General features: G+C 33.7%; 1 protein-coding gene across 1 annotated transcript in view; it reads right to left on the bottom strand.

Moving 5' to 3' along the window:
* LOC133328979 (protein still life, isoforms C/SIF type 2-like) overlaps nt 1–24,050 on the bottom strand; it is a gene marked incomplete at its 3' end in the record, with an annotated part of 133,459 nt that overhangs the window by 23,163 nt on the left and 86,246 nt on the right. The window contains exons 8-10 of the mRNA XM_061537486.1: nt 20,965–21,147; nt 20,707–20,907; nt 8,370–8,597 (exon numbers count right to left, since the gene is read on the bottom strand). Of these exons, the coding sequence (XP_061393470.1) occupies nt 8,370–8,597; nt 20,707–20,907; nt 20,965–21,147 (612 nt within the window). The remainder of the gene's footprint in view (nt 1–8,369; nt 8,598–20,706; nt 20,908–20,964; nt 21,148–24,050) is intronic.

Here is a 24,050-nt window from a genome sequence, read left to right as displayed (position 1 = left end):
GAAGATGTGTGAGTGTGTGTGCAAATGTTGCCAACCAACTTAATATCTATCCATATATCGGTTAACTCCGTTTTTCGCATAGATATATGTTTAGCCTTATGGATGGTTTTATTAGGTTTTCAATTTGTCAACTTTAAAGGTAAACAACGATTGGTCATTCGACCGAACACCTAATGGGAAAAGTCACATCTTCCGGTCATCTGGCTGTCTGTTTGCCAGCTAGCCAACCAGAAAATCTAACCTTTTTGTTTGTTCTGAAAATGTGAGGAAATTTAAAATGAAAGGTGGGCAACAGGATACAATTCTCTCTCTCACACACACATATAAAATAGTAATCAACAATAGTCCGTCTTTGATGATAGATCTTCGAAGAATAGTTAAAGCCAATATTTGAGTTTGAAAATGAAAAGCAAAGCAAAGTTGTTCTGCTTTGACGGACTGTGTGTCTGGCTATCGTGTCGATGGGAATAATCTTATTTTATCCATCTATGTGTAGAATGTGTACGAAAGTGTGTGTGTGTGCTTGTGTGTGAAATGCCATAGCTTTGATTAGCTAAAGTTTCAAGTATTTTATTGCACACATTAATGCAATGTTGATACTAAATGAAATATTAATATTTTTTATACCCTACACAACTATGTTGTCAGGGTATTATAGCTTTGTGCAGCCCCAAAAGTTTGTAACGCCGCGAAATATTGGTCCTAGACCCACCTTTAAGTATACCGATCGTCATATCTCGACTAGCTGAGTCGATCTAGACATGTGTGTCCGTCCGTCCGTCTGTCCATTATAGTTTGTAAACACGATACAGGCCACAGTCATGGACTAATCTTCACAAAATTTTGCATGTAGGATGGGCCAATGAATACCCCTATTGTTTTTGATAAAGATCGGTTAATATTTAGGGGATGAAATGAACCAAATATTAATATTTTGTCGGTTTTTCTGGTCGCTCCAGAGGCCGCAGTTATGGTCCGAACATCGTGAAATTTTACATGGAGAAGGGGATCGGGCCTAAGAATAAGCTTGCCTGTTTGGATAAAGATCGGTCAATATTTAGCGGGTCAAATGGACCCTGACTTTTGTGTGAAAAATTACAAAAATTTTATTCTGGGGCGTATATACTTGCTCCTGAAGGACATATACTCGATAGGTTGATAGTATGTCCAAGATTAGTTGTTGACCTTCAAATTGATACCAATCAGCAACGTACACAGGATTTCATTTTGGGGGGGGGGCACGGTAGTACAAAATTAAAAAAAAATCGCTGTTGCAAACATAAATTTACTGTGAAAAAAATTCATTTCGGGGGGGCCCGGGCCCCCTGGGCCGCCCCCCTGCGTACGTCCTTGATACCAATTATATGGATATATGTACTCCGTTGCGGGAGTTATACGTAATTAAGTAAAGGTGACTATGTGCATATTATTACTATTACTCCATCAGAGGACGGAAATGTTGCGCTGATCGCTTCGAAATTGTACATTAAGTTCCGATTATGGTCAAGGACTACGCTTATAGTTTTCGGTGAAGTTGAGATTTCATTCAGGGGGTGTAATGAACCGAAAACTTTAATTTTGTCAGATTTTCTAGTCGCTCTAAAGGCAATTATTATATGCAGAACATCACATATTTTTCAAGGTGAAGGGGATCTGACCAACTACTTAGAGCGGCTGTTTAGATGATGATCGGTCAATTTTCCGAGGGTCAAATCAACCAAAACCTAAAGTGACCATTTTTTTATTTTATGGCGTAAAAATTCACTTCAAGAAAAAATATTTTGGAAAATATGCAAGACTTAGAAAGAGGAGTTGATGATCTATAATCGGTAAAAAGGGTGCAAATATCACGAAATATTACCCAGGCTTAGAATATAGAACCGCCGAAAGTGTGCTTTTCGTGGTAGTTGTGTAGGGTATCATATGGTCGTCCCCGTCCGACTATCGTTGAAGGACCTTGAACAAATATTTTTTAAAACATCTAAACTTTAAAGGCCCTTTAAAAATACTCTTTAAAAAACTATACTTTAAATGTCTGTATAAAAAATCTTTATACTTAAAAATATTATTTTGAAAAATTTACGCTTTATTTACGAAAAAAAATATTATTTAAAAAAATACCTTAAAAAGTCCTGGAAGAAATATTATTTTAACATTTCAAAAAACTACTAAAACATCCTTGTCCTTGAAAAAAATATTTATTTAGAAAATCTACGCTTTTAATGTCCTTGAAAAAATATTATTTCAAGAAATATATATGCTTTAAAGATCCTTGAAACATATCCTTTTAGAAAATCTACACCTTGGATGTCCTTGAAAAAGTACTCTTGTAAAAAATCTACGCTTTAAAGGTCCTTGAAAAATATTGTTAGTAAAAAAAACATAGCTTCAAAAGTCTTTGACAAAATATTAGCTGTAAGGTCCTTGAAAACATATTGTTTTAAAGAAAGGTCCTTAAATCTATTTTTTAGTTATTGAAAAATTTTATTTTAATTTGTTAAAATAATAGACCATCACATCAATTTTGCAACATTTTTTTTTAATTACAATAAATTTTATTTATTTGAAGTATGCTTCTATGCATACAAAAATACGTTCAGCCCTTTGTTGTTGCTGTCGTTTTTTTATTTTTTTTATATATATTTTTTATTTATAATTGATAGTAAACATAAAGTCAAATAAACACACAATAGCTACATACATACATATATGTATAAATTTTAATTGAAAGTCCTTTTGTGTTTCTTTTTTTCACTATGTAATTTTATTACAGAACTTCAAAGGACGGATAAAAAAAATTTGTATATAATAACTATTGTGCATACATCAGCCAGTTGTCAAATGACAAATTTTTAGTTTATTTAAGATGCAAAAAAAAAATATATATATATATATATATAATTGTTTTCATTGTAATTTTATCTCTAATCTATTAATTATAGATGTTTTTGAGGGGGCAAAGCTGATTCTGTGTGTTTTTGTCATTTAGTTGAAATGTTGACATTTGAAAATTAATATACGACTCAATATTATGTATCATTTTTTCTTTTTTTGCTATAGTCCTTAATATTGATGGAAATTGATAATAAAAAAATCGCTATCCTAAATCCCAAAACTAAGTCAGTGAAATAAGTCAGTGAGAAAGGGAAATAAAAATCGGAAAAATACTTTTTTTTAAAAAAGACCCATGAATGACTTAAGTTTTAAAAAGAGCTTTGAATTTTTTCAAAGACCTTTGGGATGGAAAATAATGTTTTTGGTTTTTTTGAAAATAATATTTTTTTCTAGTACCTTGTGTAAAGAATATTTTTTCCAAGGACAAACATGGTCTGTTTATATAAAAAAATCTAGGATCAAGAAGGCATTGGTTATTTGGAACATATATTTAAACCCCATTTTATTTGAAATATATTTTTTAAGAACCAATCAGGCGTGAATTTTTAAAGGAATATTTTTTAAGAACCAATCAGGCGTGCATTTTTGAAGGAATATTTTTATTTTTAAAAGAATATATTTTTTCATGAACCAAACAGGGGTGGATCTTTTTAACGAACATTTTTATACCCTTCACCACACTGTGGTACAGGGTATTATGTCTTTGTGCATATGTTTGTAACAGCAAAAGAAAACGAGATAGACACATGGCTCCTTTTGAGAATATGCATAGAATAACTTTCTAAGTCGATTTATGCATGACCGTCCGTCCGTCGGTCTGTCTGTCCATGTTAAATTGTAAACAAAGTACAGGTCGCATTTTTGATTGGAATTGGATGAAATTTTGGACAGCTCATTTATTTGGCCCACGGACGAGCCCTATTAAATTGGGAAAAATCGGTTCAGATTTAGATATATCTCCCCTATATATTTTCGGCCGATTTTAGGTAAATGGTGCACCAAAGTTCTTATATATTCTTTTGATTTGCACGAAATTTGGCATAGCGAACTGAATTAAGCCTAGAACGATGTGTGTTAAATATCGTGAAAATCGGATCAGATTTAGATATAGCTCCCATATATATTTTCGTCCGATTTTAGGTAAATAGTGCACCAAAGTCCCTATGTATCCTTCGATATGAACGAAATTTGGCACAGCGTAGTTTATTAGGTATAGAATGATGTGGGTTAAGTTTCCAGAAAATCGGTTCAGATTTAGATATAGCTCTCATATATATTTTCGTCCGATTTAATGTAAATGGCGCACCAAAGTCCCTATATATCTTTCGATATGCACGAAATTTGACACAGCGTAGTTTATTAGGTATAGAATGATGTGCGTTAAGTTTCCAGAAAATCGGTACAGATTTAGATATAGCTCTCATATATATTTTCGTCCGATTTTAGGTAAATAGTGCACCAAAGTCCCTATGTATCCTTCGATATGAACGAAATTTGGCACAGCGCAATGAATTAGGTCTAGAATGATGTGTGTTAAGTTTCGTGAAAATCGGTTCAGATTTAGATATAGCTCCCATATATATTGTCGTCCGATTTAATGTAAATGGTGCACCAAAGTCCCTATATATCTTTCGATTTGCACGAAATTTGGCACAGCGCAATGAATTAGGTCTAGAATGATGTGTGTTAAGTTTCGTGAAAATCGGTTCAGATTTAGAGGAAGCTCCGATATACATATTTTCGTCCGATTTAATGTAAATGGTGCACCAAAGTCCCTATATATCTTTCGATTTGCACGAAATATAGCACAGCATAATGAATTAGGTCTAGAATGATGTGTGTTAGGTTTCCTGAAAATCGGTTCAGATTTAGATATAGCTCCGATATATATTTTCATCGGATTTTATATAAATGGTGCACTAAAATCCCTATATATCTTTCGATTTGTACGAAATTTGGAACATCGTAATGAATGAGGTCTAGAATTAAGTGTGTTAAGTTTCGTTAAAAACAGTTCAAATTCAGATATAGCTCCCATATATATTTTCATCCGATTTAAGGCAAATAATATATGATATATATATATATATATATTCTCCCGATTTAAGGTAAATGGTGTACCAAAGTCCCTATATATCTTTCGATTTGCACGAAATATGGCACAGCATAATGAATTAGGGATGTTAATTTTCGTGAAAATCGATTCAGATTCAGATATAGCTCTCATATATATTTTCGTCCGATTTAAGGTAAATGGTGTACCAAAGTCCCTGAATATATTTCGGTTTGCACGAAATTTGGCACAGCGTAATGAATTAGGTCTAGAATGATATGTGTTAAGATTCCTGAAATCGGTTCAGATTTGAATATAGCTTCTATATCTGACCAAATGAAAAATTTAGTATCGGTTGCAGAATGACATGTTTATGGATCCAATTTCATTTTACTGGTCCTTTAAAAATGCGACGTCTGTTAGGATTCATCTGTTGAATATACCCAAAGTGGTGGAGGGTATATAGTCGGCCCCGTCCGACTTTACTACTTTCCTTACTGGTTAAGAATATTTTTGCAAAGACCACGAAGGTGTAATTTTTTTTAAATAATATTTTTTGAAAGCCACGAATGTTTGGATTTTTTTAATACATTTTTTTTGTTAACGAATATTTTTTTAAGGACCATGGATTATGTGGATTTTTGTTAGAATATTTTTGCAAGGACCATGATTTTTATAAATTATTTATTCAAGGACCATCAAGGCGTGATTTTTAAAGAATATTTTCTTCACAAGCAACAATTTTTGGATTCTTTAAATAACAATTTTTAAGGCCATGAGCCTTGAAGGCGTGAATTTTTAAGGCTATAATTTTTCAAGGACCGACAAGGTAAGATTTGTGAAAAAAGTGCGATAAACAACAATGTTGTTCATAGACTATAGACTATAGGATCTACATGTTGTCAACATTCAGAGTATAACTTTTAAATTACACTTCTCTATTTATGGACATTTATGTTGGGTCGATTTTAAACCGCAAACAGTTTTCTTACTTAATTGAATTGAAGAAAATTACGTACGTTTTGTTCGATATTTGGAAAGATTTGATAAATGTTGGGTTCCATTTTCGATTTAGCCATACATTCTAGAAAATTGTTTATAATATAGGTCAATTTTTTGTCTGTAGTTAGCATTTGGAATTTTTAGGTTTAGGCAAAGCGTATACGCAAACCAATTTCCATATAAGTCCAAGATTAGCCACCTCATATTTGGCATTTTGATATTTAAAGTTAAACAAATTGCAATTAAGGTCAATCCAAGGACTCACTACTATTTCCCTACAAAAGAGGCTGAAATTTGGAAATAGTTTGTACATTGGCTTATTATGTTCGCGGAGGGTAAAAAACATCGCAGAAACTTTTCAAGTCAAAATAGTAAAATATGTGGACCAGCCTTCACCACTTTGGATATATTCAACAGATGGGATTCTAACAGGCGTCGCATTTTTGAAGGATCAGTAACATGAAATTAAACATGTCATTCTGCAACCTATACTAAATTTTGATCAGATATAGAGTTGCTTCTTACAATGGGACAAAATTATGTAAATAAATTTCGTGCAAATCAAAGAATATATAGGGACTTTGGTGCACTATTTAACTAAAATCGGACGAAAATATATATGGGAGCTATATCTAAATCTGAACCGATTTTCACGAAACTTTGCACACATCATTTTGGACCTATTTAAGTACGCTATGCCAAATTTCGTGTAAATCGAAAGTTATATAGGAACTTTGGTGCCCCGTTTACCTTAAATCGGACGAAAATATATATGGGAGCTATATCTAAATCTGAACCGATTTTCACGAAACTTTGCACACATCATTTTGCACCTAATTCAGTGCGCTATGCCAAATTTCGTGCAAATCGAAAGATATATAGGTACTTTGGTGCCTATATCGGACGAAAATATATATGAGAGCTATATCTAAATCTGAACCGATTTTCACCAATTAGAGTTCTTCCTTGGGCCAAATAAGTGACTTGTGCCAAATTTCATCCAAATCGGATCATAAATGCGACCTGTACTTTGTTTACAATTTAACATCACCAGACGGACAGACGGACGGACGGACATGCATAAATCGACTCAGAAAGTGATTCTATGCATATTCTCAAAAGGAACCATGTGTCTATCTCGTTTCCTTTTGCCTGTTACAAACATATGCACAAAGACATAATACCCTGTACCACAGTGTGGTGAAGGGTATAAAAACGACGCTTAGTTGGATTCTGGGAAAAATATTTCTTTGGGATCCTCATTTCAGCAATTTAAAATACCCAAAACGTTTACTTTTGTAAAAATCCTGGATGGTATTTGAAAAAAATATTCTTCAAAAAAAGTAGTCTTTAAAAACCCGACTATTCCAGTTGCTCCTTGTTTATAAATAAAAAAATAAATATCTTATACGTTTTTTGCCTCCTCATGTGTTCTGAGTTTTTTTACATTTGACAATTAAAATTCAGAAATATGTTTCCATTCCGCCGTTAACACATATTGTATGGATCCCTGTCATTTGTTTTTTTTTGTACCGAAATTCACATGGTTTTGACTTTCAACAATACCGAGGCTAACTTCCGTTAAAAAGTTTAGTCGTTATGATCTGAAATTTCATTTGCATTTTCCGTGTCCAGCTGGCTGACTGTTGCTTCACGGATTGAGTGTGAGGCTAATAATAAAGGCTATATAAAGTGAGAGGTGGCCTGGCCTGACAGAGATGAAATGGCATGGATGGCAATGATGACGATGACGACGACGACAATGATGGGACAGAAATAACAAAGTGGTGGTGTTGTTGTAGCTGGGCCAGATCAAAGTGCAAACCTTTTGATCCCAGTTTCTTTTAATGTCTAGAATAAAGATAGATGACATGAAGAGAGGTGGAAGCTGGACATTGGTGTTATCAAACAAATAACAAAAAAATCCTGGCATGTATAAAGTGTAACAAATACAGGGGAAAGGTGCTTATATTGCAACAATGTCCCCACTATGATATCCTTTTGACATGCTGACCAGCCATTATTATTCTACTTGTCCGGTAGCAACCTACCACCCGACCAGTCTGCCATCCAGCCAACCAGCATAGCAATGAAATAATGGACTGCAAGGATAACAAACGACAACAAACGACGACTGTCTGGAAAGTTTTCTTTTCTTTCGTCGTCATCACTTTTCTTTTGTTTCCTCTCTTTGTCTTTTGACTTCAACACCTTCAACACCGATGAGTTTTATAGACTTGTTTCAGACAAAGTCATTGCTCTGGGGTATCGAGTAAAATTGAAGCAGAAAGTTGACCTGTTGAGTTTGGTGGTGCTATGACCAACAACTTTTCGCACACCCATTCCCCTTTTTATACGACTTTTTTTTGGACAGGATATTAATTTGTTGATTGTCATTTGTTGCTGTAACTGTACTTACATAATTCTCTATCAGGTCGTTACGATGTGGCACAAAGTAATTGTGATCCTCCATGTCACGTCGCTTTTTAACACGCACAAAGTGTTCCATTGGATTGAGATTACGTCGGGCGCAGGCACTGGCCAGAAACTCCTCCACCGACATGGCATCGCGTAGATAAACCGTTGAATAAGCATTGTCCGGCATGGCAACTTTGAAGGTTTTTTCCGGTTCATCGCGAGAGTTGAGCTGAAATGAAAATGAACGAAACATGAAAATGAAGGAAAATCCAACTCACACATACACACTGACAAACACATAAACCGAATTACAAATACAGTTAAACGTTAATATAATTCATTGCAAAAAAAAAAAAAAAAAAAAAAACAAGACAACAGAAGATAAAATGTACTCATGTCTCAGAATACAAAATATTTATCAGGGCCATAATAGCGCAGCCTAAGGGGGAGGGGACATATAATGCAAACATTTATCATATCGCAATGCTTGGTGAGTATCTCCTTAAATATATGACCCATCCTTGGAAACTCCCACTTTCGACTACGCCCGCGTGCAAGCTGGAAATATTCGCAGATCAAAAATGTAACCAATTGTACATTCTGATGTAGTTGTTTTATTGTTGTAATGGAAAAATTCCATGTATCAATTTAATTTTCCTTAAACTATTGTAAGCAGCGATGTATGAAAAGGACTTCACCACACATCGCCCAACTAATTTCATTGGAAATCCATAATATTGGCTTTTTTATTTAATCCACTAATTAAAGATGCCATAAAGAATCACATTATGCAAGAACCATTTTACTTGGCGGATTTTTATTCGGAAATTAATTATTCGGAGAAGAAGAAAAAAACATTTATAAATAAAAACCAGTAAGGAAAGCAGTAAAGTCGGACGGGGCCGTCTATATTATAGCCTTCACCACTTTGGGTATGTTCAACAGATGAATCCTAACAGACGTCGCATTTTTGAAGGACCATTAACATTAAAATGGATCCATAAGCATGTCATTCTGCAATCTATACTAAATTTTTCATTTGGTCAGATATAGATTTGCTTCTTTTAATGGGGGGAAAAATTATGTACATCAATTTAAAGCAAATATCATTCGGACACCCGTTGATTTTTTTAAAGTATCTAAAAACCCTGAAGTGTTTGGTTCACTATTTTTTCACATGTTAGGATATACTAATTTCAGTATGTTTTGTGCATATCGATTACCCTTAGAGTTATTGGTGCATCATTTATCGGGAGAAAATATATATGAGAGCTCTATCCATACGCTAGGTTAATTTAACTTCAGTACGTTGTGCACAATTTTGTGTTAATCGGCGTAACTATGGGTCTTTGGTGAACCATTTATTTAAAATCGGACGAAAATATATATGAGTGCTATATCTAAATCGGAACCGATGTTCACGAAACTTCATCACACACACATCATCATTCTAGACTTAATTCATTACGCTTTGCCAAATTTTGTGCAAATCGACGGACTTTGCTGAACCATTTGCCTTAAATCGGACGAAACTATATATGGGAGCTATATCTAAATCTGAATCGATTTTCTCGAAACTTGGCACACATCATTCTGGACCTAATTCAGCACTCTATGTCATATTTCATGCAAATCGAATGATATATAGGGACCATTCACCTTAAATCGGACGAATATATATATGGGAGCTATATCTAAATCTGAACCGATTTTTACGAAACTTAGCACACATCATTCTGGACTTAATACAGTACTCTATGTCATATTTCATGCAAATCGAATGATATATAGGGACTTTGGTGAACCATTTACCTTAAATCGGACGAAAACATATATGGGAGCTATATCTAAATTTGAACTGATTCTCACCAAACTTAGCACACATCATTATAGACTTAATTCAGTACGCTATACCAAATTTCGTGCAAATCGAAAGATATTTAGGGACTTTAGTGCACCATTTACCTTAAATCGGACGAAACTATATATGGGACCTATATCTAAATCTGAACCGATTTTCTACGCCAAATTTTGTGCAAATCAAAAGATATATAGGGTCTTTGGTGCACTATTTACATTAAATCGGACGAAAATATATATCTGAGCTATATCTATATCTGAACCGTAAACTTAGCACACATTATTCCAGACTCAATTCAGTATGATGTGCCAATTTTCGTTCAAATCGAATCTGAACCGATTTTCATGAAACTTAGCACACATCACTGTAGGCTTACTTCAGTACGCTATGCCAAATTTCGTGCAAATCGAGAGATATATAGGGACTTTTGTGAACCATTCACCTTAAATCGGACGAAAATATATATGGGAGCTATATCTAAATCGAAACCGATTTTCAGGAAACTTAACTCACATCATTCTTGACTTTATTCAGTACAGTATACCAAATTTCGTGCAAATTGAAATATATATATGGGCAATATTGCCAATTTTTTAACATAGCTGAAGCGGAGGTTCACCCCTTTATAACTCGGGAATTACTTAAGTATATGAAAAAAAGTGAATAGTTTTGGGTAAATTGAACTGTCGTTGCAAACTGTTCATGATATTGACCTAAGCCACTCATTGCACGGTCTTCGTGTCAAAATAAAACTAGAAGCCAACAAAATGGGGACTACGCCCCTTATGTATCATTTTTCAAAATTTTAACTGCATCTACCTTTAAATGATGCTGACATTTTGAAGCTCGATTTTGAGTGTTTTTTTAATTTTACTTCTAGCTTTAATACGCGAACATGAATTTCTAAAAATCGATTATAAGATTATTGTAGTCGCGAAACTGCTTAATTTGATATATATTTTGTGTATATATTATGCACAGCTTCAGAGTAATACTCAACCGAAAGTGGAAATTTTGTGCGATCAAATTTCTAAAAAACCTATTTTTCGGGTCAAATTTTTAGATCTGTCAACTGAATGATATGGGTACCCGCGATCAATAAGGTTTTTTACGTTTCGGATGATATAAAATCTTCTTCGTGAAAATCCATCTACTAGAACGGCGGGAACTGGCCTTCCAAAAACACGAAATTTGGCAAAAAATGTTTTTGAAAATATCGCGGATTTATTTGCGTTTTCTGTGTATCATTTCCGCTTCAATAAAGGACCTCATACGGATTTTGATCTTTTTCGAAAAGAGAACTTTAAAAACTTCAGCCGAAAGAGAGATGTACGCAATTTATCTCAAAAATAGATTGTGCTGGCACATCCATGATTCTTAATGGATTTTTTGGGTACATCAATGTAACGTGCGGCACATCTTAGCCGTCAAATGAAATTTCGCAAAATATATATGGATTGGAAGATAAACTTCAGTACTTCCTGTAAACCGCATGCGCATCAAATGAATTTGAGAATTACGCGATTTAGACGCAATTTGTCTCAAAAATAGTGTGAGCTGGCACATCCATGGTTCTTAATGGACCACATTGAAATCGGTATAGATCGATGTATTTTTTTAGGGTGCGCACCGAAATCGGATGCGCGTTAAAGGCATATGGAGTTTTCGGAAATTATTCGCGTTTTACGATTTTTTGGGTACTTCAATGTAACGTGTGGCACATCTTAGCCGTCAAATGAAATTTCGCAAAATATATATGGATTGGAAGATAAACTTCAGTACTTCCTGGAAACCGCATGCGCATCAAATGATTTTGAGAATTACGCGATTTACACGCAATTTAAAATGTATATTTCATAATATTATATTATTTTAAGATTTATTCCTATTTTTAGAACACTAAGATTTATCGAATAGGTCTCGATATAATCCGCAAGGCGTAAACTTATACACCAAAAGTGATTATTATATATGTCAATTTTTCGGCGAAATTCGGGAGAAATAGCAGAAAAACCCCAACATTTTTTTCTGAAATTTCTTGTATAAAATTAAAACAATAAATATGATGACATTATTTTTTCGAAACAATTTTTCGAAATATTTTTCCTCAATATCTTGTTTTGTTGTCGCTGTGATTTACAAGCCGCTACACGGACTTGTGGGATTTTGACATCATTTGATTCATCATGGTGTTTAGATTATGTAGATATTTTTAAATTTATTTTTAGGTGTGTATATGTCATTCATATAATGAAAATATTGATGTAATCTCCTTTATTTTTGTTATTTTTCTCATATTTCGCGAAGATGTGCAACTTTATCGCGATTATTAAAATATATTCATATTCATATTTTACGGAGGAAGTGATATATCAATGTTTTTGGTCAATATAATAAACGGCGTAATTTTAAGATTTTTTTTCTTATGCCCAAAATTAAAACACCGATAACTTTTGCGCGCATCAACCAAAAATTTGATCGCGAACGGTTTCGGAGTCAGAACATTTTTCTCTATATGTGTACCAAAAATCATTGATGTGCCACAAAAACAAAAAAGCTTTTTTTTTGAAAATGGAATATTAAAAAATTGGCAATATTGCCCATATATATATAGGGACTTTTGAACACCATTTACCTTAAATCGGACAAAAATATATATGGGAGCTACATCTAAATCTGAACCAATTTTTCCCAATTTCAATAGGGTTCGTCCTTGGTCGAAATAAATGACGTATGTCAAATTTCCTGGAACCATGTGTCTATCTCGTTTCCTTTTGCCATTTACAAACATATGCACAAAGACATAATACCCTGTACCACTGTGTGGTGAAGGGTATAAAAACACGACTTGATATACCTTCGAAAAAATATTTAAAAAAACGTATTGGTGGTATTTCGAAAAACATTATCTTTTTTAATACGCACACTGGTGGTCCTTCGAAAGAAATAATTTTAAGAAACAGGCTGTGGTGGTTCTTTGAAAAAATTATTTTTAAAAACCACGCCTTTGAAAAATATTATTAATATGATTTATTTTGCTTTGGTTTAAAAAAAATCTTGTGTGTTTTAATCTCCTCCACATACCTCATCAATGAATTATATTTAACAAAAAAAAAATTAATAAAAGTTTTATTTTGTTTTTCATTGCTTCCAGTGAAAATAAATAAAAATTCCAATAATCCCATTGATGATGACTATTGGTTCCCACAGGAAAAATTATGTTTTACCACACTTCTTTCTGTTGTTTAAGTGCTTTATAACAACAAGAAGAGCAACAACAACAACAATAGTAAAAAACACCCAATCATAATAAATAATCGCATCCATTGGGGGCTTAGCATCGAAGCGATAATGGCAGACGTACCAACCTATTTAATGCAAAGGATACCATTGCATGAGGCATGGCGTGTGAACTGCTGTTGTCCCTGTTGTTGTTGTTGTTATTGCCTCAAGTTTCAGTTGCACCATTTCATTACAACAATCAGTCAAAAGGCATACAAGTGGCGAAATTATAAAAATGTTCTTTTGCAACGCCTGGCCATTCAAAGAAGAATACCATCATCATTTAGCCAGCCTGATGATGGCAGCAACAATAACAACAACTACAACAGCGGCTGCCACTATTTCCACAACAACGACAACAACACGAACCGACAACCATAATAAAATTCTGATTCAATCAATGCTCAATTTTTTTCTTTTTTTGTGTTGTTGCTGTTGTTGTTGTTTTTCGGGGTTGTTGACTGCAATAAAGCCAAGCCGGAAAACCGCAAAAAAGACTTGTTTGCATGCATGCTTTACATAATTTGTATGCGCACAATGCAACAGCAATTGCAAAAGCAACAACAACAACGCCAACTACAAGACAAACATATGATTGTGAATGTTGGAATATTTATGTATCTGCAAAAAGTGCATTATGGGGAGCGAGCAAGCTTGCCATTTTCCAATTGGAAAAAAATTGGTCAAAAATTGTGGAAGTGGGAGGAGTGGATTTTTTAAATTTAATTTTTCGAAGAACCATTAAGGCGTGGATTTTTTAAATTTAATTTTTTCGAAGAACCATTAAGGCGTGGATTTTTTAAATTTAATTTTTTCGAAGAACCATTAAGGCGTGGACTTTTTAAATTTAATTTTTTCGAAGAACCATTAAGGCGTGAATTTTTTAAATTTAATTTTTTCGAAGAACCATCAAGGCTTGGATTTTTTAAATTTAATTTTTTCGAAGAACCATTAAGGCGTGGATTTTTTAAATTTATTTTTTTCGAAGAACCATTAAGGCGTGGATTTTTTAAATTTAATTTTTTCCAAGAATCATTAAGGCTAGGATTTTTTAAATTTAATTTTTTCGAAGAACCATTAAGGCGTGGATTTTTTAAATTAAATTTTTTCGAAGAACCATTAAGGCGTGGATTTTTTAAATTTAATTTTTTCGAAGAACCATTAAGGCGTGGATTTTTTAAATTTAATTTTTTCGAAGAACCATTAAGGCGAGGATTTTTTAAATTTAATTTTTTCGAAGAACCATTAAGGCGTGGATTTTTTAAATTTAATTTTTTCGAAGAACCATTAGGGCGTGGATTTTTTAAATTTAATTTTTTCGAAGAACCATTAAGGCGAGGATTTTTTAAATTTAATTTTTTCGAAGAACCATTAAGGCGTGGATATTTTAAATTTAATTTTTTCGAAGAACCATTAAAGCGTGGATTTTTTAAATTTAATTTTTTCGAAGAACCATTAAAGCGTGGATTTTTTAAATTTAATTTTTTCGAAGAACCGTGGAGTGGATTTTTATACCCTTCACCACACTGTCATTGTGCATATGTTTGTATCAGGCAAAAGGAAACGAGATAGACACATGGTTCCTTTTGAGAATATGCATAGAATAACTTTCTAAGTCGATTTATGCATGTCCATCCGTCTGTCTGTCCATGTTAAATCGTAAACAAAGTACAAGTCGCATTTATGCTCCGAATTGGATGAAATTTGGCATAGGTCACTTATTTGAATGAATTCTAGAACGATGTGTGTTAATTTTCGTGAAAATCGGTTCAGATTTAGATATAGCTCCCACATATATTTTCGTCCGATTTTAGGTAAATGGTGCACGGAAGTCCCTATATATCCTTCGTTTTTCACGAAATTTGCTACAGCAAACTGAATTAATTCTACAACGATGTGTGTTGAATTTCGCGAAAATCGTTTTAGATTTAGATATTGCTGCCATATATAATTTCGTCCGATTTTATGTAAATGGTCCACCAAAGTCCCTATATTTCCTTCGATTTGCACGAAATTTGACATATCGTACTGAATTAAGTCTAGAACGATGTGCTTTAAATTTCATAGAAATCGGTTAAGATTTAGATATATCTCTCATATATATTTTCGTCCGATTTTAGTTAAACAGTGCACCAAAGTCCCTATATATCCCTCGATTTGCACGAAAATTGGCATACCGTACTGAATTAAGTCTAGAATAATGTGTGCTAAGTTTCGTGATAATCGGTTCAGATTTAGATATAGCTCCAATATATATTTTCGTCCGATTTTATGTAAATGGTGCACGGAAGTCCCTATATATCTTTCGATTTTCGCGAAATTTGGTACAGCGAACTGAATTAATTATAGAACGATGTGTGTTAAATTTCGTGAAAATCGGTTTAGATTTAGATATTGCTCCCATATATATTTTCGTCCGATTTTATGTAAATGGTCCACCAAAGTCCCTATATTTCCTTCGATGGGTGTTAAATTTCATGAAAATCGGTTCAGATTTAGATATAGCTCCCATATATATTTTCGTCCGATTTTAGGTAAATAGTGCCTCAAAATCCTTTTATATCCTTCGAGTTGCATGAAATTTGGCATATCGTACAGAATTGAGTCTAGAATGATGTGTGCTAAATTTTGTGAAAATCGGTTCAGATTTAAATATAGCTCCCATATATATTTTCGTCCGATTTCAGGTAAATAATACACCCACGAAATTCGGCATAACGTTTTTAATAAAGTCTAGAACGATGTATGTTAAATTTCGTGAAAATCGGATTTTTTTTTTAAATTATTTTTTTCGAAGAGCGTGGTTATGTGTAAAAGGCTCCTGTCACACACAAAAGATACATGTAAGGTCTTGTCGATTTGGTCGATTTCCTAGGACAATTTTGGTAGAGAATTGACATTTGAAACCGCAACTCTCTCTCTCTTGCTATCTCTCTGTCTAACTCTCACATTCACACCAACATTGTCACGACGGATACGAACACAAACACTTGTGAATTTGCAACTAGTTGGATATCCTGTTAAAAAAATATTTGTGCAATTTCCATGTTCAGGGAATGATGTCCATTTACATGTGCCATACAATGCTGTTTCACACACACACACACACAAACACACATCATGAACACATTCTCAGGCCTTACCATATGTAATGCTATAAAAGCAGTCTAGGCTTTACATTGCATTCATCATGAATGTTGCATGTTTGTGTGTGTGGCTATGGGTTGTTCGGTCGGTCGGTCGGTCGTCGCTGGGCTTGCCTGTGAGTCTCATCGAGCTTTGTCCGCTTTAACGTCCATTAAGCAAAAGGACAAAAACAAAATGTGAAAATGAATAAATCGACAAACTGGGCGGACACTGACACTTGTAATCGAAATGAATTAAAAAAAAGAAGACACGAGAGCGGAGCGAAACATTGACGCTTTACTTTAACAACTGAATCAATTATTAAATCTATTGATTTATGCTTGTGTACAAATGAACAAAACAACAACAAAAACATCGATAATAGTTGGTGTTTGGTTTGAGGGAATGCTGGAATTAATACATATTGTGGGTGGTGGTAGTATCCAACCTGTAATCGCTTTTCGGTCTGTAGAAGGTGTTTTCCGCAACATTTGCCTAAATGTTGTTAAATTACCTCGAATCAATTTTGTTACACTCAAATAAACTTTAAAATGTGTAAAGGAATTATGCAGAATAACAGAGAATTTTTGTTATTGAAAAAATAATTTTTAAACAAAATATTAAACCAATTTTTTAAGGGCCATCAAAGCGACTGAAGCTTGATTGATTTGAAACAAAAAATATTGTTGAATATTATTTTTTTGGGCTGGGATTTTTTTAAAAATATTTTTTTCAGAGTCACCAAAGTGAGATTAAGTTATTTTAAAGGAATTTTTTCAACAACTACTAAGGCGTCAATTTCATTTCTTCAGTAACAATCTAGGCGTCGATTTTTTAAGATGCTATTTTCCGAAGACCACTAGGTCGTAGATTTTTTATACCCTTCACCACACAGTGGTACGGGGTATTATGTCTTTGTTCATATGTTTGTAACAGGTAAAAGGAAACGAGATAGACACAGGTTCGTCCATGCATGTTCGTCCGTCCGTCCGTCTGTCTGTCCATGTTAAATTGTAAACAAAGTACAAGTCGCATTTATGATCCGAATTTGATGAAATTTGGCACAGGTCACTTATTTGGCCCAAGGACGAACCCTATTGAAATTGAAGAAAATCGGTTCAGATTTAGATATAGCTCCCATATATATTTTCGTCCGATTTAATGTAAATGGCGTATCGAAGCCCCTATATATCTTTCGGTTTACAAGAAATTTGGCACAGCGTAATGAATTTGGTCTATAATAATGTGTATTAAGTTTCCTGAAAATCAATTCAGATTTAGATATAGCTCCCATATTTATTTTCGTCCGATTTTAGGTAAATGGTGCACCAAAGTCCCTGAAAATCATTCGATTTGCACGAATTTTGGCATAGAGTACTGAATTAGGTCATGACTGATGTGTGCTAAGTTTCGTGAAAATCGGTCCAGATTTAGATATAGCTCCCATATATATGTTCGTCCGATTTTAGGTAAATGGTGCACCAAAGTCCCTGAAAATCATTCGATTTGCACGAATTTTGGCATAGAGTACTGAATTAGGTCATGACTGATGTGTGTTAAATTTCCTGAAAATCGGTCCAGATTTAGATATAGCTCCCATATATATTTTCGTCCGATTTAATGTAAATGGCGTATCGAAGTCCCTATATATCTTTCGATTTGCAAGAAACTTGGCACAGCGTAATGAATTAGGTCTTGAATGATGTGTATTAAGTTTCCTGAAAATCGGTTCAGATTTAGATATAGCTCCCATATTTATTTTCGTCCGATTTTAGGTAAATGGTGCACCAAAGTCCCTGAAAATCATTCGATTTGCACGAATTTTGGCATAGAGTACTGAATTAGGTCATGACTGATGTGTGCTAAGTTTCGTGAAAATCGGTCCAGATTTAGATATAGCTCCCATATATATTTTCGTCCGATTTAATGTAAATGGTGTACCAAATTCACTATATATCTTTCGATTTGCATGAAATTTGGCATAGCGTAATGAATTAGGTCTTGAATGATGTGTATTAAGTTTCCTGAAAATCGGTTCAGATTTAGATATAGCTCCCATATATATTTTCGTCCGATTTTAGGTAAATGGTGCACCAAAGTCCCTGAAAATCATTCGATTTGCACGAATTTTGGCATAGAGTACTGAATTAGGTCATGACTGATGTGTGCCAAGTTTCGGGAAAATCAGTTCAGATTTAGATATAGCTCCCATATATATTTTCGTCCGATTCAATGTAAATGGTGAACCAAAGTCCGTATATATTTTTCGATTTGCATGAAATTTGGCATAGCGTAATGAATTAGGTCTTGAATGATGTGTATTAAGTTTCCTGAAAATCGGTTCAGATTTAGATATAGCTCCCATATATATTTTCGTCCGATTTAATGTAAATGGTGTACCAAAGTCACTATATATCTTTCGATTTGCATTAAATTTGACATAGCGCACTGAATTAGGTCTAGAATAATGTGTTTTTAGTTTCCTGAAAATCTGTACAGATTTAGATATAGCTCCCATATATATTTTCGTCCGATTTAATGTAAATGGCGTATCGAAGTCCCTATATATCTTTCGATTTGCAAGAAATTTGGCATAGCGCACTGAATTAGGTCTTGAATGATGTGTATTAAGTTTCCTGAAAATCGGTTAAGATTTAGATATAGCTCCCATATATATTTTCGTCCGATTTAATGTAATTGGTGCACCAAAGTCCCTATATATCATTCGATTTGCACGAAATTTGGCATAGCGTAATAAATTAGGTCTAGAATCATGTGTGTTAAGTTTCGTGAAAATCGGTTCAGATTTACATATAGCTCCTATATATATTTTCGTCCGATTTAATGTAAATGATGTACCAAAGTCCCTATTTATCTATTTATTTGCACGATATTTCGCATAGCGTAATAAATTGCGTCTAGAATGATGCGTGTTAAGTTTCCAGAAAATCGGTCCAGGTTTAGATATAGCTCCCATATATAAAATTTCGTCCGATTTATATCTTTCGATTAGCACGAAATTTGGCATTGCGTAATGGATTAGGTTTAAAATGATGAGTGTCAAGTTTCGTGGAAGTCGTTTCAGATTTAGATATAGCTCCCATATATATTTTCGTCCGATTTTATGTAAATGGGTCCATATATATATATATATAAGGTCGGTCAATTTCATGTTAATGGTCCTTCAAAATGCGATGTCTGTTAAGATACATCTGTTGAACATACCCAAAGTGGTGAAGGGTATCATATGGTCGGCCCAGTCCGACTTTACTACTTTCCTTACTGGTTTAAACAATCTGTTTTGAAGGGTCGCAAAGGCATCGACTTTTTAAAATAATACTTTCAAAGTGCCTACCAAGGCTTCGAGATTTACAGGTACTATTTTTCGAAGGGCCTCCAATGGGTTGATTTTTTTTTTTAATTTTTTTTGTGTTTACAAACACCAAGTCGTGGAGTTTTAAAAGAAAAAATTTCGAAGTGATTCCAAGGCCAGGATTATGTAAAATAAAATTTTTCAGCAACCGCCAAGGCGTACATTTTTCAAAGTATACCTTTGGACAAGGCGACGGAATCAGAAAAATAATTAATTAGGAGCTAACGAGACTTGGTGTGTGTAAAACAATATTTATTAAGAATCACCAAGGTGTTATTTTTTTAAATAATATTTTTCCAAAATTCTCAGATTTCTAAGAACATATTTTAAATGTCTATCAGAGCTATAATCTGAGAATGTTTAAGGGATTGGAATGATTGTCGGACGTGAAATCGTGGATTTTTTAGGAATATTTTTTTATATTTTGAAGGTCACTCGGGCCCATAAACTTAAAATTACTGGTAACTAAAAACTAGAGTTTTTTAAGGGCTTTAAAAACAATAATTAGAAATTAAAAAAAATATATATATTTTTAAGGACTAACGGAACTATACTCTTACTCTTAGACCTACGTGAAGGTCCTCCAAATTATGAAATTCCTCTAAACGAATACAGCTTAAATCTGGTTGATTACCTCACAAACTTTTCTTATACCTATGTTCCATATTATTCGTTTTAAAAAAAAATAACACTTACCTGCATTGAACGACGACTGGAACCGCTATTCGATCGTGACAGCATTGGTGGTCGCCGTTTGGTGGCACCACGACCCGCCAACAAATTATTCAGCAGCGATGGTGAACGGGCACAAATAAAGGCATGGAAAGAGGAAACCGTAAAAACGCCCAATTTATTGAGAGTATTCTTTGTGGGCCGAGAGACATGGGTGAGCAAGGACTGTAACAAGAATTGTCGATTTAAGATTTTGTTATTTTCAATGCGACAACGTCTTACCTTAGGGTTGGGCAATTCGCCACTCTGCAGCGATGCCATGTAGCAACGCAAACGGAATTGTTCACAGTGTAAACGTTCTAAATTCTCTTCCCATTGCAGGATTTGACCTTGGATTTGGAGACGGGTGTCCTGATCGGTAACCACGGATTGTTGTAATTCGGCCATATGTTTCAGCTTGTGATCCTAAAGGGAATAAAAACGGAAAATGAGGGTAAGGAAAGGTGGTAAACAGCATTGATTTGAAATATAAATCGAAAACGAAATTGTAACTTAAATGCAATTTTAACAAAGTTCCAAATAAAAAAATACACGCACACATTTCTATGTGTCACACGCTCGCATGTGTATCCCCGTGTATGTGTGTGTGTCATATACATTATTGTCGACATTGTATGCTTTTGTCATTATTTTCAACGCCCATTAGTTGGATATATTTTTGTTGTCGTCTTTTTTCGCTCTCTCACTCGCCATTCTTTTTCACATGGCTTTTGTGTGTGGGATAGTTTTTGTGAGTACCCCCTAGCACCCCTCCATCTACTTCCCATTCCCATGTGCGTGTGTGTTTTCGAATTTGTTTGTTTGCCTAGCTTTTGGGCTTGCATACAAACAAATCCATTTTTTCCTTGCATTACACACAAAGTAGATTTTCCACTGCATGCCACCATAGCAGATGTTAAAGCATCCTTTTCTTTTGTTACAAATATACTATATATATGTTTATGTGGGTGTGTGTGGGTGTTTGTCCATTTGTTTGCCCATGTCCTAGCATATAAACATCGTTGCATATGCCAGAGAGGACGATTCGTTGATTCTTTTATGCCCGTTCGTACAATGGGCACTGTCACCGAGATTTGTAATGCAATCACACACACACTCGCACACATGGGTGTGTGTGCCTCAGTTAGTTTGTCAAATAGCTGCACACATCCAAACCCTCCTACCCTTTTATATATATTCAATATATGAAATAACGAAAAACATCAACAACAACGACTGAAAATACAAACGAAATAAACAAAAACAACACCAACAAATACATGCACACAAATGTGTGTCATCGTGAATTGACAATAAAAATATATATATATATATATATATATATATTAGGGTGTCCCGAAAGGAAAAGAAATCTGTTAATTGTATAAGGCAACTTTTTTAAAGACAATTATTATAGAAAGACAATATAAGAGAATTTTCTATTTATAGAAGATAAATATAAGTATTTTGGTAGTTATTGAAGAGCTCTATAATTGATGTTATTATTAGAAAACCTATAGAAGAGATTTTGCTACTTATACAATAAGTATTTTAATATATGTATAAGAGTATTTTCTATATACCTATCTAAAATCTCCTTTAATTGTATGGGACCTATGTATCAGGTATACAGATGTATTAAATGAACGGAATATTTATATAAGATGTATTTTCATAACAGTAGTTGTATGTAAGATACCTTCTAAGTATAAGAGAGTATAAGAGCCAATATACGAGAGTATATATGACCAATATACGAAATTTCATTAAGAAGACCTACATAAGAGATTTTTCTATTTATAGAGAACATATATATGGAGTATTTTATTATATGTATAAGAGTATTTTCTATTTAAAATTTGATGGAAGATCTATACTACAGATATAAGACCAATATAAAAAATCAATCTCTAGAACAAAAATTTTAATTATAGAAAATCTACATAAGAAGATTTTTAATTCTGTCAGACTTATATAAAAGATCTTTTTATTTATAGAATACCTGTATAAGAGTTTTGATAATTATTGAAGACCTCTATAACAACCGATTTTTAATTATGGAATGCCAGTTCCTAAGTACTTTTACTTACAGAATACAATTCTTGTATACTTACGTATACAAGATTTTTTACACAACATTTCGTATAATTTTGTGTAGTGAATTTCCACCCTAATGTTGAGCAAGGGGGAAAAATTGTTACATGTGCAACAAATGTGACAAATTTTTCTATGAATGTTGGTTTTTGTGCGCCAATCGTTCAGCAACAAATTGAAACCAGGTGAAAGAAAGTTCTCATCTCTGATCCATGTTATTTAACGGGGGTTTTTTGTTGGTAATTTTTTTACAGTGGTCTTATTTGACCTGTTGGCATTCGGGAGAAAAAATGCCAACCAAAATTTCGTGCAAATCGAAAGATATATAGGGACTTTGATGCACCATTTACCTTAAATCGGACGAAAATATATGGGAGCTATATCTAAATCTGAACCGATTTTTAAGAAGCTTAGCAGACATCATTCTAGATTCAATTCAGTTCTCTATGCCAAATTTCGTGCAAATCGAAAAAATATATAGGAACTTTGGTGCACCATTTAACTTAAATCGGAGGAAAATATATATGGGAGCTATATCTAAATCTGAACCGACTTTCACGAAACTTAGCACATATCATTCTAGACTTAATTCATTACGCTATACCAAATTTCGTGCAAATGTAAGGATATATAGGGACTTTGGTGCACCATTTAACTTAAATCGGACGAAAATATATATGGGAGCAATATCTCAATCTGCACCGATTTTATCGAAACTTAGCACACATCATTCTAGGCTTAATTCAGTACTCTATGCCAAATTTCGTTCAAATCGAGAGATATATATGGACTTTGGTGCACCCTTTAACTTAAATCGGACGAAACTATATATGGGAGCTATATCTAAATCTGAACCGATTTTAACGAAACTTAACACACATCACTCAAGACTTAATTCCGTACGCTGTACAAAATTTCGTTTAGATCGAAGGATATATAGGGACTTTATTACACCATTTACATAAAATCGGACGAAAATATAAATGGGAGGTATATCTAAATCTGAACCGATTTTCCCCAATTCCAATAGGGTTCTTCCTTGGGCTAAACAATTGAGCTGTACCAATTTTTATCCAAATCGGATTATAAATGCGACCTGTAAGTTGTTTACAATTTAACACCAACAGACGGACGGACATATATAAATCAACTCAGAAAATAATCCTATGCATATTCTCAAATGGAACTATGTGTCTATCTCGCTTCCTTTTGCCTGTTAAAAACATATGCACAAA

Source organism: Musca vetustissima, unplaced genomic scaffold (genome assembly GCF_032173495.1).
Source record: "Musca vetustissima isolate MV318-11 ecotype Yass unplaced genomic scaffold, APGP_CSIRO_Mvet_v1 utg59629, whole genome shotgun sequence".
NCBI lineage: Eukaryota > Metazoa > Arthropoda > Insecta > Diptera > Muscidae > Musca > Musca vetustissima.
Note: the sequence above shows the minus strand (reverse complement) of the source record. Positions and strands in the feature narration are given on the sequence as shown.